This window comes from Homarus americanus, unplaced genomic scaffold (genome assembly GCF_018991925.1).
Source record: "Homarus americanus isolate GMGI-L3 unplaced genomic scaffold, GMGI_Hamer_2.0 scaffold20465, whole genome shotgun sequence".
NCBI classification, from domain to species: domain Eukaryota; kingdom Metazoa; phylum Arthropoda; class Malacostraca; order Decapoda; family Nephropidae; genus Homarus; species Homarus americanus.
Genome location: NW_024756914.1, coordinates 1,449,241 through 1,464,644, shown reverse-complemented (window position 1 = coordinate 1,464,644; position 15,404 = coordinate 1,449,241). Strand labels below are relative to the sequence as shown.

At 39.6% G+C, this 15,404-nt stretch overlaps 2 protein-coding genes across 3 annotated transcripts in view; one reads left to right on the top strand and one right to left on the bottom strand.

The window, feature by feature from the left end:
• Positions 1 to 5,994, top strand: part of LOC121857229 — a 39,405-nt gene extending 33,411 nt beyond the window's left edge. The window contains exons 6-11 of the mRNA XM_042353197.1: positions 109 to 262; positions 788 to 952; positions 1,373 to 1,538; positions 2,018 to 2,164; positions 2,933 to 3,091; positions 3,936 to 5,994. Of these exons, the coding sequence (XP_042209131.1) occupies positions 109 to 262; positions 788 to 952; positions 1,373 to 1,538; positions 2,018 to 2,164; positions 2,933 to 3,091; positions 3,936 to 4,090 (946 nt within the window). The 3' untranslated portion in view covers positions 4,091 to 5,994. The remainder of the gene's footprint in view (positions 1 to 108; positions 263 to 787; positions 953 to 1,372; positions 1,539 to 2,017; positions 2,165 to 2,932; positions 3,092 to 3,935) is intronic.
• A 3,359-nt stretch (positions 5,995 to 9,353) lies between these two features.
• LOC121857185 lies at positions 9,354 to 13,851 on the bottom strand. Of its 2 annotated transcripts, none has more exons than XM_042353122.1 (4): positions 11,772 to 13,851; positions 11,330 to 11,549; positions 9,891 to 10,985; positions 9,354 to 9,750 (listed from the first exon to the last, which is right to left on the bottom strand). In XM_042353122.1, exons 1-4 carry the CDS (start codon positions 11,772 to 11,774, stop codon positions 9,734 to 9,736), a joined length of 1,335 nt encoding a protein of 444 aa, XP_042209056.1. In that variant the 5' UTR covers positions 11,775 to 13,851; the 3' UTR covers positions 9,354 to 9,733. The 2 variants fall into 2 exon arrangements, with proteins under 2 accessions (XP_042209056.1, XP_042209057.1); XM_042353123.1 differs by having other exon boundaries at positions 11,949 to 13,850.
• Positions 13,852 to 15,404: the final 1,553 nt, after the last annotated feature.

Below are 15,404 nucleotides of genomic sequence, written 5' to 3'. Positions count from 1 at the left end.
GTAAAGGGTTAATTTGGTGTAAAAATTTTATATATTTTGTTTACATTACTGTAATACTGTATGCTTATAATCGTAAACATTACACTAACAACGTGTTCTATTCATCAGCGAGATTCTACAGTACGAGTGCGGAAATGCTGATGCGATATATGTAAGAGGAATGTGTCTCTACTACCAAGACAACCCTGAGGCTGCCTTCAACCATTTCCAGCATGTACTACGCTTAGCACCTGACCACCAGAAGGCTCGTGATGTTTACAAGGTGAAACAGATTTTTTTCTGGATTTTCTCGTCTAATATTCATTAATTTTGTCCTCTCCAGTGAAAACTTTACTTGAGGGACTATATAGAGATGAAAGTCTGTTATATCAAGGGTCCATTAGATGTGACCCCCTCATCTAATGGATTACATGGAAAGAGAAATTCGTTATATAGAAGTTTCACTGTACAATACACTCTAGTTAGGCACTTTGTGTTTACTGCTGTGTGTTGCTGGGAACCATCAGACATAATGTTTATAAGTTGACTCGGTGTAAATCAATCTGGGGATTTTCGTTTGTATCCTCCTACTGTATCTTATTCAAGGGATAACTTAAGCATTTAATCAACTATTTCCTTAACTAATGTTCACGTCGTTTGTTAAAGTTGTTGCAACAAACTTTCTGTTATTATATATATATCTAATGAAAATCTTTTACAAGTCCCTGATCTGGGCGAAAAATGTTTGGTAACAGTTTGCTCAATGTTTTAATTAATAGAATATTAAATATCTTGTTTATATTTTCAGAAAGCAAAGCTACTAAAGCAGAAGAAGGAAGAAGGTAATGATGCCTTCAAAAAGGGGAACTTCCAGGAGGCATTTAATCTGTATACAGAAGCCCTGGCCATCGACCCTCTCAATAAACATACTAATGCCAAACTCTACTTCAATCGTGCCACAGTGGGGTCAAAGGTAGGCATTTTGTATCAGTGCTGCGGAGTCCATTAACCTCTCCTCCACCATAAACTGAAGCTGTGGTGTTAACACATTGTTTAGTGCACCACAGCCTCCATGTGTAGTAAAGAAGGGTTGAAGCACTTCCTACATGAGTGTTATTTTGACTAGAATTAAGTTTTAACTGTACATTGTGTTCCACTTGTTGTCCCTGAGTGTGGTACATCATTTACACCATTACCAACTGAGTGTCTCCTATTATGAAATCAAGTTCAGTTATAGCTCATATTTTTCCTTCCTCCAACATTCCATAATAAATCTTCAAGGTTAAAGATATTTACAAAGAAAAGAAATCTTATTTTTTATTTAAGTTTTATATTAACATGTAATCATCCACTTATTTTGGCTCACCCCATGACTGTTTTTATTCTTTAACAGTTAAATAAACTTGAACAAGCCACAGAAGACTGCACAGCAGCCATAAACCTTGATGATGGTTATGTGAAAGCATACCTTCGACGAGCTAGGTGTTACCAGTTGTTAGAAAAGCATGAAGAAGCTGTCAGAGATTATGAGAAAGTTACCCGTATAGACCGGAATCAAGGTAAGCCTAAATGGTTATGGTCTTACAGTAATGTATTTCACAGTAGTGTTATTCTTTTTTCTTTCTTTTTTTTTTTCATTTGTATAAGATGATGAATGACGATAAAAGACAATGGTATCCCTCACCAGGATGGTGTCTGTTTTATTCATTTTGTGTTCATTAATCAAAAAATTTAGTATGCAGGGTATTATAAGGGGTTTTCTTCGATTACACTTTGAGTATGTATAGCTATTTCGTATAACCTCTGTCTTGTCAACAAGTGACCTGAGCGAGTGAAGGAAAGTATCCTGTTCCCTTAATTTTGGATATCTTTACTCTTTCTTTTGTATTTTTTTTTTTTTTTGTATGTGCATATATGTGTAGGGGGAGAGGGGGGAAAGCTGGTCGAGAAATTATATTTGCCTGTACAGTATTGTAATTGCATAAAATGTTAGTAAAATGCAAAACAAGAAATAGAGACTGATGGTTGTGTGTTACAGAATATAAACGATTACTACACGATGCCAAAATTCAGTTGAAGCGGTCGAAGAGAAAGGACTACTACAAGATCCTTGGAGTAAACAAGAACGCTTCTGATGATGAGATCAAGAAGTCCTACCGCAAGATGGCATTAGTGCATCATCCAGGTGAGTGAAGACCTTAGAGAGAAGAGAACAACCACTTGTAACAGGAGTGAGGGTTTATTGCTTCATATGTTTCTTGATTGACAATAAGTTGATGAAAATAAATCTGTTCATGTATATCCAGGTAAGTGCTGTGAAGGCATATAATTGTAAGGTTCATGTTCTTGTGGTAGGAACAAGTAGTGAATGCACAATGTGAATGTAAATTAGATAAAGCACTGAAGAATGATGTTAGTGAGTAGAAATAGTGAAGGAGAGTAAGTCAGAGTTGTTAGTAGTGTCTGGATCAGTCTTACACTCAACAAGTGTAATGTGTCTGTTTTAAAGATGTACCCAGGGCTTGATAAACACACTAAATAGTACAACATATGTTAATTTATCTAATACATTAACACGCAAGCGTCCTGTTTTGCCGGCAGCCAGCACAACCTCCCCTTCTTCATTTTAATGTGATGCAGTTGTTTGTATATGGATTATTTTAGAACATTTTGTAGGATTTGACTAAAAATCCATACACATTAGATATATAACTTGATGCATATATTTAATTTATATTTATGTGATTCCAATGTTATATAAGAGGAAAATAAGGAGAGAATTTTTAATTACAGGTATATAACCATAATTTTGTGCACCATGGTAGTAGCACTGAAATAATGATAGGCATCTCAGCCAGAACATATGTAGTGTTAGATAGAGGACAGGAAACTTGTTAAGCAGTATTGTGTACTTTTGGAGAGAGGTGTACAGTATATTGTCCTCTTCCTTCAGATCGTCATGCTAATGCTAGTGACAAGGACAAGCATGAACATGAAATCAAGTTCAAGGAGATAGGAGAAGCCTACTCAGTGTTGACTGATACCAAGAAGAGGGCCATGTACGACAGAGGACAAGACGTCAACGATCCTGAAGGTGGCTTTGGACATGATGGTTAGTATATCACTTAAGTTTAATAATATTAGTTTTATCTGGTGTATCTTATCTTTTCTATTACCCTTGACTTCAGTCCTATTTTCTTCAGTTAATATTCTATATAAAACCTCACAAACTTTTCATATTCTTTTCTATTACCCTTGACTTCAGTCCTATTTTCTTCAGTTAATATTCTATATAAAACCTCACAAACTTTTCATATTTATCCAATGTTCACGAATTTTCTATGTGAAGAGACATTTTCACATAGTGTACTTCAATATAGCACATAAGGATCAGGGAGAGGGTGAGAACAGTAGTGACATTTATCCTTTAACTCCAGCACAGTTTTGCCTCGGCACATGATGGGTTGTTATTCCTTCAACGTGATTGTCTGGAATAACTATAAAATCTCAGTGCCTCCACAAATTCCAAATACAGTACATCATGTACGGTTGTACCTTCCCAGTTGAGGAGAGCACCTATACGCATAGTAGGGTAGTCCTAAATTTTTAGCTACAGTTTTAGTATCTGAAGTAATACTCATAGCATATGGTGGTGAATTTTGTGTGCTGGTGATAATACCACTTGCTGAATATGTCCCCACTGGAAGCACTCCAGAGCAAACTATAGAAAGAAAGACCATGACCTCAGTAAGCATACATAACATAAATAAGAACACAATAGTGAAGAAGCAGGATAGATTGAATAGAAGAGAAATTTAATAAATCTGTAAAATATTTATTTTTTAATATTACTTTGATAGATATACTGCCTGTGTGTGTGTGTGTGTGTTTACAATAATTAAACCAGCAAACTAGAGAGACTGAAAAGTAATTATTGACATTTTTTTTTCCACCAGATATTGACCCCAATCAAATATTCCAAGCCTTCTTTGGTGGAGGCCACGGGGGATACAGCTTTGGTCACAATGCGGGCTTCCAGCAAGCTGGTTTCCCAGGGAGTGGTTTCGGAGGTGGCAGCTTCCCCAGCGGATTCCACTTTCAATTTGGCTAAAAAGGACGAGGAGTCTCTGAACTGTGTGGGGGTAGTCTTGATGTGGGAAATATTACGGTGTGGTGTTTCATGATAGGAAAACGTGTGCGGTCTCCTAAATTTAAGTATTTAAAAATTTTAAAAAATATATATATAAAAAATATGCTTATTTGCCCCAACATATTTCCCATGACTAATTCCAGGATATATTTAAATCCTCTTTGACAAAGGTAAAAATAAATGTATATATATATATGTAATGTTTGAAGCTACAGCTGTAATATGTAAATTATCCTGTCTTCATTATTCAGGAAGATACAGTATGTTGACCAAGCTATGCTAAAACCTTGTAAAGCGAATATTGTCCTTGCTTTGAAAACAGTATCAATGAGATGTATATACACTTAATTATAATAATTCACATCCCAGGGAAATTATCAGAATAACTAGGAAACCTGTACAGCATATTTATAAATGAGAACCTGAATGTTGTCAGTTTTGGAAGATTAAAAGGACAGCTTTAAAAACACCAGAAGAATTACTGTGAAAATCTTCTTAATTTTGTATTGGTGTTTTATGTCATCCATGATCATAAGCTTTTATTTTTTCATCTGTTGTGCTGCACTATCACTTAAATACTCACCACAGTATATATATACTGTATATATATACAGGGTCTTGTGATAGACCCTGTATATGTATAATGTGTACATGTGTTCTTGTCCATCTCCATTTGTGAAGGCTCAACCATTATTTGCCTCGGACCAACATTTGGCCTCACAGAGGCTGCTGTGTTTCTGGTACAGTACAGTTCTCTTACAAATCAAGCTAACTATATTTTTCACTTGCATATTTAAAGTTTTCACCCAAAACTTTTTTGTTTACCGTGTCACTTTCTTCAGCTACAGGATTTGTGATTAATGATCTTTTGTCTAGAGTGAAGATGAAAAAATGTGTTAAGTAAGGAAAATATTAGTGTTCAGAACTTATTTAAGCTTCAAATCACTGATCATATGTTAGTTGTACTCAGCTGTCGTGTGAGTTTTGGGCCCTCTGGGGATACTGCCGAGTCCATCAATTTGTATCAATTTTTTTTTTTTTTTACATAATACCCTGAGGCAATTAAGATAATGATGGATTCACTGTCGGTCATAGAAATGAAGATCAGTGGCATTTATCTTTATTAAATGTCCAGGATACTACATTGTGCATTCCTGCCTCAAGTACTTTATTGCTGCTTCCAAGTAACACAGATCAGTGATATTTGTGTATCTGTAAAGACTTCAGCTCATGCTACTACAATTTGTCTCATTTGTTTGGTATTTTTCCAATAAATACATTTTTACCAGTCTTTAGGCTGACATACATCCATATACTACAAACTGTTTATATGTGGGAAGTTGACACAGTTGTATGTTGAGCAATATCTAGCTGAGGGAGGTGGTTAATACACAGTGGATATACACTTCGTGTACTTCTCATGTCCCTTTTTTTTACACAAGATTAAACTTGAGTAAGTTTATATATATATATATATATATATATATATATATATATATATATATATATATATATATATATATATATATATATATATATATATATATATATATATATATATATATATATATATATATTCTAAATTTTATATATTCAATGATATTTTATATATTGTGTTGTAAATTAGGATTTTTGTGTTGATTGTTTGATAAAGGAAAATCATAAGGGTGAAAATATACACAGACCATTTGTTACAGTCATTATGTCACAGAAAAAAGGAATTATTATTTGGGTTTGATGTGTTTTATATTTTACACGTTTACATAAATTATACTGTATTAAATTATTGAATCAACATTGTATGTTTCTAGATGGGAGAACTTGTGTAAGCATAACAGTACCTTGAAAATAAAGTTCCAAATGTGTACTGACGTTTTTATAACTACAGTCAACCTCACTTTACGCGGTTAATATAACCCACAGGGTACCGCGGAAAGTGAGAAACGCGTAAAGTGAACAACATAACATATGGGATTAATTGAAATAGAGACTGGGCCGACCCCCAAACTCCACTTTTTGACGACACACAACTATGTTGTAGTAAAATTTTATCTTAACTTTATGATGGTATGCACAAACAAGTAATATAGAAGAGGTTAAGTTAGGAAAAATAAAGGTTAGGTTAGGAAAACTAAAAGTTAGGTTGAACACTTCCGTTAGTAGAAGGGATGGGTCGGCATACAGGGATGGAGGCTGGTTCCGAGGCAGAGGGCAGGCTACTGGCCCTCAGGTGAGTCACCATCACTGTCATCCACACTTGTCAGGGCCTCCCTGACAAATCCCTCAAAGTCATCTTCACTGTCTCTACCTCTGTCACTATCACTGGCTTGGGCTGGCTGTGGTGGGTTGCGGGCGAAGAACTCTGTTATGCTTTGCTGACGGCTGGTGTTTATGTTGTCGTGATAAACCTTGAAGTAGGGCTCCATAGTCTGCAACAGCTGGGTAGTGAAGATTTCATACCTGTTTGCATCATGGTCGTCGGAAAGGAGGAGCTTGATTTTCTCGACACTCGATGGCACCCCTAACATTACTATGGGATAAGCGGTGTTCTTCTTGGGATGACGCACCACCTGCCTCTTCACTGACGTCATCATCATCTACCATCTCGTCGGTAGTCACATCAGGATCCCTTATCACCGCCAGGATGTCGTCGTTGGTGGTCTCGGAGAAGCCTGCAGCTGTAACACTCTGCGCAGCTTCTCTGGCAAGGTCCACTGCTACTGCAACAGTCTGAACCTCACCAGTCACAGATTAACTGCCTTACGCCCGGAATGCCTTGCAACACATGTCTCCATGGGTGACAAACAGTTGCTACAGACAGCTGATCCCATGCCTCCACCAAGAAGTCCACAGCCTTCTTGATGTTAAATATTCTCCAGAATTGTTTGAAAAGTATTTTTTGCTCTGCCAGCTGTTGATCTTGTCTTCTTCGCTCTTGCTATCGGTGGTGGTGTCACTCAGGTTACGCAACTCTTCCCTGGTGTTGGTGTAGTCGTTCAGGAGCTGGAATTTTTTTGTTGAGAATGCAGCTTTTACATTACAGATTAACTCTTGGTCCATGGGCTGTAATATAGACGTAGTGTTGGGAGGAAGGAAGACCACTTTTACGTTGGGGTGGCGATATAACAGTAGGGGAGTGTCCTGGTGCGTTGTCCAGCAGCAACAAAATCTTGAATGGCACATTCTGTTGCTCACAGAATTTCTTTACATCGGGAACAAAACAGTCATCAAACCAGGAGAGGAAGTGTAGAGAACATCCACGCTTTACGTGCGGTCAGCCAGTGGACATTTAGCTTGGTCATGTCCATGCTCTTGTAGGCGTGCGGCTTGCAGGCTGTGTGGATCACCGATAACTTGAGCTTACAGGTACCGGAGGCATTGGTGGTAAACAGGACGGTGATGCACTCCTTCTGCATCTTCCGGCCCCGAATCTTGCTGGCATTCTTCACAACGAAGGTCTTGGAAGGTGGCATTTTCCAAAAAAGACCAGATTCGACCATGTTAAACACCTGGTCGTCGGTGTACTGTCCTTCCTCTATAATCTCACGTAAAAACGGAGGAAATTCCCTAGCCGCAGCACGGTCAGCACTAGCTTCTTCATCACCAATGTTTATATTGGTGATCTTGTTCCGTATCTTAAACCTCTGTAACCACCCAGAGGAAGCATTAAAGGGTTTGGGCTCTGTAATTCCCATCTTTCGTGACACTGCAGCATACAGTTCACGTGCGTACTCCTTAACAGAGCGCGTGTCGACCGCCATGTTCAGTCGCGCCTGACGCACCAAGTAGCTCACAAGTAATTTTTCCGTCTTGAGAAGCACCTGGTTGTGAAAATACTTGATCATAGAAGCACCTGTAGACTTTGTGATCTTCATGTGCTCCTTTATCTTGGCTGCATCATTCTTTATCATCCGGATCGTAGATTCGTTCACACCATGCTGGCGCGCCAAATCAACCTGTCTTGTTCCTTTCTCTAACTCTTGGATGATCTTGTACTTCACCTCGTAGCTTAAGGAACGTCGTGTCTTCTTGGGCTTAGGGCGGCTGGGTCCAGGCAAGGAAAGGTTTCTCTCTCGGGGCGGTGGTCCGGCGGAAGCCATTTTACAGAACAATGGATGCACGATTACATGGTGTGGCCTGGAGGGATGAAATTGCTGCCGCTAGGTCAAGCGTCGTCTTTCCTCCCTCCCTCCCTCCCCCGGGTGGACACGTCATATTACTTTAAACCAATTACAGCTTGCAGCGGAGGGAGGTAGGGATGCATGGCCAATCACAGTCCGATACGTCATAGGACGTCAGTGATAACGCAACAGACATGCACTGCGCAACCTTACCGCGCGGCTTGGCCAGGCGGAGGGAGCAGGCGGGTGGGGCGAATCTAAAAATAGTGTCGAGCCAGACACTTTCCGCGTAAAGGGGTACACGCACCGTGGAATGTGAGCATCCTGGGTTCCGGCAGGGCACCGCGTAAACGTGGAAACGCGGAATGTGGGACCGCGTAAAGTGAGGGTTGACTATTTCAACTCTGTGTTATATTGGTCTCTTTAAACTTGTCAAAAAATGGTGTGTGTGTGTCTGTGTGATGTATTGACAATTAGTGTCTGCCAAGTGAGTTGCCAGTTTGGTGAATAGATGGTCGACTTCTCAGTATACTTACAACAATAAGTTAGTTTTTTATGTGGGATTAACTCTTATGAAAATTGATAAACAGAAATTTTAATCTCATAATCTCTTCCATTTCCTGTTGGAGATGCCAAACATAAGACAATATCAATGAGATAAACGATGTGGCTGGCCTACAGAGGTTGGCACACCATTATAACAAATACAGTCAGCGCTCGGGTAACGTGTCCAATCTACGTACGGTACATCAGCAGGCACTTTCTATAATGGTACCACATGTTGAGTTGTACGTGGTCATGACTGCAGAAAGATACAGTACATTACATCTGTCCTGATCATGTCTACCACCAGGTGCTCCCAGATGCTGTTCACTTGCTTCACTTTATTATGTCGTGTGGACATTGACAAAAACTCGTGGAAAAAACAGTGTGTTGGTCACACCTGGACAACACTGTGAGTCTTGGTAAGTGTAGTTATGTTGACACAAGTCACTGTACAGGTGAAGATATATTTTATCTCTTAATTTATTAATTTATTTGTTCTTTTACATCATATTTATTGTTGGTTAATATAAGAGAACAGATAAATTAAGTGACCTTAAGTCAACCACACAAGAAGGGACCTCCCTCCTCCCTTCCCCACACCTGCCATGTTTCACACAGTCTCCCCTTACTTGGGTTGTTTGGTGTTGTTGATCGTTTGGTGTAGTGTCAGGTATGGTACTACAGGTATTTATGTTTTGTATATTATTGAGCATCACAGGAGACAGCTACTCAAGAACACCTTTCCATTGACACACTGTTTTATTTCTTGCTAGAAAGACTTTAGGTGGGATGTTTTCCAAGGATAAATGAGTCAGTCCATGAACCTACAAGTTCATTGTGTATATGTGGGATGTGGGATGAGGCCATATAGGTGGGCTTTACTACAACACCGCTCAAGTAGTTGTCTCTTCTTCCTCCTCCTTGGGTCCTCTAAACATCAACAGTGTGTGCAGCCTGCAAGATAGACGCAGGTACCATGGTTAATAACTTTACACGGTAGGTAATGGATATACAGGGTATTTATTTTCTTTTACCTCTGCTTCAACTGCATTCATGAATTTCCAGAAAACTTAATTAATCTATGTGCAGCTTACCTGAGTGTTGTTGATCGCTCAGGAAGGCAGTGTAGAAGTCTCCAAGAGGCTGGCCGAACCCTTTCACGGTCGCCTCCGTTCTCCATCTTGAGCGCCTCCTCTTGCCACCGACACTCCAAATGTTGCGGTCGGCGGCTCTCTGAGAGACGATTGTCGGGTTGTCAACCAACAGCTGTTGAGCTGAAGGTGAAGATCGTTTGAGGAGTTGCTCCTCGACTGGCTGGTACAAAGGGATCAAGGTTCTTGCTGTGTTGGTGTTTCTGTTTATTATATTCCTGAAGTTCTCGACGCCCCTCCCGATTTGGTTACTGATGCCATCCCCGATGGCCCTAATATTGTTGTGGACTCTTTTGATGCCATTTTGGATGAAGTTGGCAGGAGACTCAAACACAAGGTAACCTGACGAAGGTCTCTCAGTGTCTGTCTGTTGCTGGATTACAATCTGGGTTGTCATATGCTGGTAAGGCAAGACAGGATCCGGTTCAATGACCTGCACTAAATGGCCGCTGTTCCCCAAAGATGTATTCTGGTGAAATTTCTTGAAGGGGTTCAGATCCCAACTTGAGTAATTATTACTTCCGGATTCTAAGTCATGGAGCTTTGAGGCTAATATGTTGAGGAGGAGGCCGTCACTTCCCTGTGTCTGCATCATTGCTGCCCGAGTGTGAGTCACTGTGTGTGTCAGGACGACAGGTGCCTGTTGCGTGACGACGATTGTCTGAGGCTCTGGATTCGTCACCGTCATGGGATACTGATGAGGCTTCGGATAAAGTTGTTGATGCAGGGGCTGGCTGTTGAGGCCGAGGATGATGGGCTGAACTACCGGCTGGTGATGGAAGGGAACAAACACTGGGGATAGAGGATAGTAAGGGTAGCCTCCCTGATGACTGTGGCTCAGCCTGGAGAACTCCTTGTCTGCATTATCTTTTTCTTCTTCCTCCTCTTCCTCCTCTTTCTTTTTATTCTTTTGGAATTGGTTGAAGAGAGAGTTGAAGAGGAACCTTGGGGAGCGCGATATGGGGACGTTGTCACCTGTCTCCTGAGCCTCTTCTACATCCTCTGACTCTGGTGTCACGGTGGATGTCTTTTGTTGCCCTGTTGGTGACATCGTGAGAGCTGAGCAATAAATGTATAGTATGGGGGAGAGGGGTGTGACAAGCAGTTGAAATATATAATAGACTGCAATATACAGCTACATTTACTTTCTACTAAGGATGTGAGACATATGTCGATATTTTAAACATAACAAATATTAATATGACTAGTAGTCAAATATACTCTCATAGATTTTTCTTTTCTTTAACCAGTTAAGAAGTTCACTACTCACCTTAATTACTGAAAAAGAAGGCATCTCAACAAATGCCCTAAGACTGTTTTGAGGACAAGGAAGTTTGACAGGTTAGCTCTACTAATGTGTGATTATGTAGGTTAACACTTACTAGTTCCGTGCATCAGGTCCTCGTGGAAGAGCACCATGTCTCTCCGGGAGTTGTACATGTAGGAGGGAGAATCCTGCTGTTTCTGCCCCAACACTGCTGCTCTCCTAGAGTGTTGCTCACCCAGGGGCTGTAGGAACCCATTCGGGACCTCTGCTGTTGCTCCCTGTAGGCACAGAACTGCCCCCAGAGTCACCAGGGCCGTTCTCCTTCCACACCCAACCTGTAGAAGGCAAAGGAGCAATAAACTTTGAATATCTAAGAGTAAGTATCTTGTTTGTTTTATAATATGGCCATCATTAAATGTTATGTTATTAATGATGAATTTTTACTTAGTACAGTATGTGTAATTATGAAAGTTTGTTTGTTATATAATGTAAAGGCATTAACCCAGGGGTCAGGATGATTTAGGAGACAGGACTTTTAGGAGTAAATTAAGTCTTACCATATTTGACTCGTTGCTGATGAGGCACAGTAGGTTGTTCTTGGAGGTGTACCAATGTGGAGGTGAGTGTTTTTTGCCCCCTTTTTGTTGTTGTTGGTGGTAGTGAAAAAGAACAATAAGTGACAAGAAAAAATTTTCTTCTGGTAGTTGACACAATTCAGGATCTTTGTCACTTACATGATAGCTTGACGTTACATCAGAGGGGAGAGTTTGATGTCTTGCTCAGTGATAATGGTTCAGCCTCTCTGTTCACTCCCTCACTCTCCTCGTGGGCATCAAGAAACAAGAAAAGTTGTAAGGTGGGATTCTTCTTCACTTGTATTAGTACAGGTACAACAACTCTTGAAATTGTGGTGCAACAGAATTCCTGTGAACTCGTCGTGCTAACCTTGACTAGTAACAAGATAATGAGGGATATGATCTTCAAGCCTGACTGGCTCAACAAATCACAAAATGATGGCAAGTCACATTCTTTTTCTGTAATGTTGGATCTATAGAATGATAAATCAAAGCAACATAATTTTTCTATGATATTGTTATAACCAAATGTGGGCCCACTTTTATAGTATATTTCGACTCTGACTGACACTTGCCAGTGTGAACTGTGTGTGTTGGTCTCTCCTTGATCACCACACCTGTGAGTCTTTCATACCGGGGAGCTGGAGAAAGTCACATCGGTTGGCAGGTTCTTTCTAAACTGGTCTACTTGCCAGGCCGGTGGTGGTGGAGGAGGAAAAACTCCTTGGAAGACATCCAGCAGCTGCGGGTCACCACTTACAGAGGAGAATGATGTTGTTGAATGGGATCTTGAAATTCTGGAGTCTTGGTGTAGAATACCTATGAATCCATTTATTATTCTGTGTGTCTCTGTCTTGCATTAGTTCTTTTTTTATCTCTGTCTGTATGTTTGTGGTTGCATTATTACTCTCCATTGCCAGTCTGTTGTTTTTCTCTACTCGTCTCTCTATCTTTTTTCTATATTTTTTCTTTCGGTCTTCAGTAGGTCAGGAAGTAAGTAAGCTCTCCATAGTGTGTCTGGGTTTCACCTTCTTGCTCTCTTGACAAATTCCTGTACACAACAGATTTTTAAAAGGAAAGCTGCAGCATCTTGTGAATTTTGTTGTTGTTGTGAGTTGTTTATTAAGGGTAAAGGGGGCTCCGTGCCTGTTGATTCATAAATAATATCCTCACCTGAAAATTTGGCATCCCAGCATATTTAACCTCAAAATCAACAATCCTAACCTAACCTAAACCCAACTTTCCAGGTGGCATTAGGGTATTTAATCATCAGGTGAAATAAACTGAGGGTGACTAATCTTCAGGTAAATCTAATATACTGTTCTTACTAATGTTTAATGTATATTTTGTCAAAGAGACTCTCTCCATACTACCAACTGGCTTTCTTTTGTCTTGTATCCAGTTTTTATTTGGGTTAGGGAAAAAAAGTAATACTGTCGTTAATGGTTGACCGTTATCTTTTTGTGTCTGGTTGATGTACAGTATCATGTTGCCCAGTTGCCATGGTCACTGAGTAGGTAGGTAGGTAAAGTAGGTACATAGATACATAGGTAGATGTATAGGTAGGAAGGTTGGTAGGTCGATAGATAAATAGATAGAAAGACGTACATACATACATTCGCTCAGGAAATTCATGACACAACTTCACACTAGTAAATATTAGTTTTAAACATGATGTAAGAACTGTTTACATAATATATCACAGCGTCTACAGCTAGCAACACATTGGTAACATCTAATTAAATATTGAAAGAAATACTAATTACCTCCAAAAAGTAGTTATGAGAGTGTTTATTAAAATCAGATGAAAGGGGTGAAGGCAGGTCCAGGTAAAATAAGAACACAGACAGTGTAAGCTGGGCTAACGAGGGTTGGTGCAGAATCACCAAATTCTGCAGGAGGCTAACTGAAAAATAACCATAACACGAAAAAAAAATGAATTTGGGACGCAGACTTGTGATTATTCAGTTACAGGTGTGGGTCGATGACCTGTGCCCGTGTGGGCTAGTCCCATGTAAGCTTACTGTCTGGTCCCCGAGATATGCTAGAGACTGTCAGTTGGTTGAAAATGTTCAAAGGAGGGCCACCAGACTGGTGCCTGCACTTTGAGAGATTGGAGCGCCTGAACTTGCCTAGCTTATACTACAGACGGGCAAGGGGAGACCTAATTGAGGTGTATAAGCATCTCAAGGGGCACCACTCAGTCGAGTGTCCTTACTTGGAGCTGGCGGACGCTCGCCCCACAAGGGGTCACAGCTCAAGATTGAAGAAGCTGCAAGTCCAGAAAACTGCGAGGGCAAACTTTTTCGGAGTGAGAGTTGTGAGCTCTTGGAACAATCTACCAGAAAGTGTTGTGACGGCACCGAGTGTGAGCTCTTTCAAGACCAGACTTGACCAACACTGGAGCAGGTTCAGGTACATTCAGGAACCGGTGCATGCCCAGTACTTGCCAACAGTGCGTAACAGAGACGTGACCGATCGCCCGGGCGGCTAACGAGCCGATCAGTGGTGATGAGGATAAAAGTAAAGTACTGTAAAGGTGGTCAGGTGGTATGTGTTTTTTTATCAAGGCGATCTCTCTCTCTCTCTCTCTCTCTCTCTCTCTTCTGACGCTGGAAAGTCTGGGATGTCCGGGTTGAAAGTAGTCTGGGAATGGTGCATGTGTGTCAAGAAGGAGGGGAACAGAACATCAGCAAAAAAGAAGCACAAAAGAAAAACAAGCCGAACAAAAAAACTCGCCCACTTAGTTTAGTTTTTGTATTATGAAGAGTTGATGTGACAGATGTGCGCTTGTGAAAAGCATTGCCACACACACACACACAGATATTATCTCTTTCATATAAGTGAAATTATTATTTATCAATATACTAACAAATCTGAGAAGGGTGACGTGATCTAAACAGATGCAGGTTAGTACAAGGAAAATAACCCGCAGTGTAAATTTTATACATTAATATAAAAATAAGGAAGGTCGCCATAAGGAAAAATTAAAAACCATCGTTTTGAGTGATGTTATGAAAGCACATTTTCACAATAGAGACGAGTTTATCAGTTAGTTTGTGTAATTTTGTAGTATTGTGGTGATAATAAAGAAATTGGAATGTTTTTGTGGTAGTATTTCTTTGTGGTTATCTGCATCCATCCAGAAATATAATCAAGTTTTACGTTGCCTAAATGGAAATCATAAATAGTTTGGTTAATGCTAAAACACATAGCATTTTCTATGTGATAATACTATTCTCATATATATATATATATATATATATATATATATATATATATATATATATATATATATATATATATATATATATATATATATATATATATATATATATCAGTAGCCTTTTATTAAACAATAAAATAAAAATAAAAATAGTTTATATATTATTGAGAATTAGATAATATTTTTGTTTTAGATAATGATAAGTCATATGATATAATTTATTTAGATTTCAGTAAAGCATTCGATAGAGTCCCTCATGAGAGATTGATAAGGAAGGTAGAAGCACATGGAATAGGTGGATCATTATTAAAATGGATTAGGTCATGGTTAACTGGTACGAAACAAAGAGTCATCACTTCACTCCTGCAGGCTGAGTCATCCACTTCACT

Bases quoted from the DNA above. Each gene is read 5' to 3' on its own strand.
- LOC121857185 (XM_042353122.1), bottom strand. The intron at 10,986-11,329 runs GTAAGTGTTAAC...TGTCACCAACAG, and splicing joins GGACCTGATGCACGGAACTA to GGCAACAAAAGACATCCACC.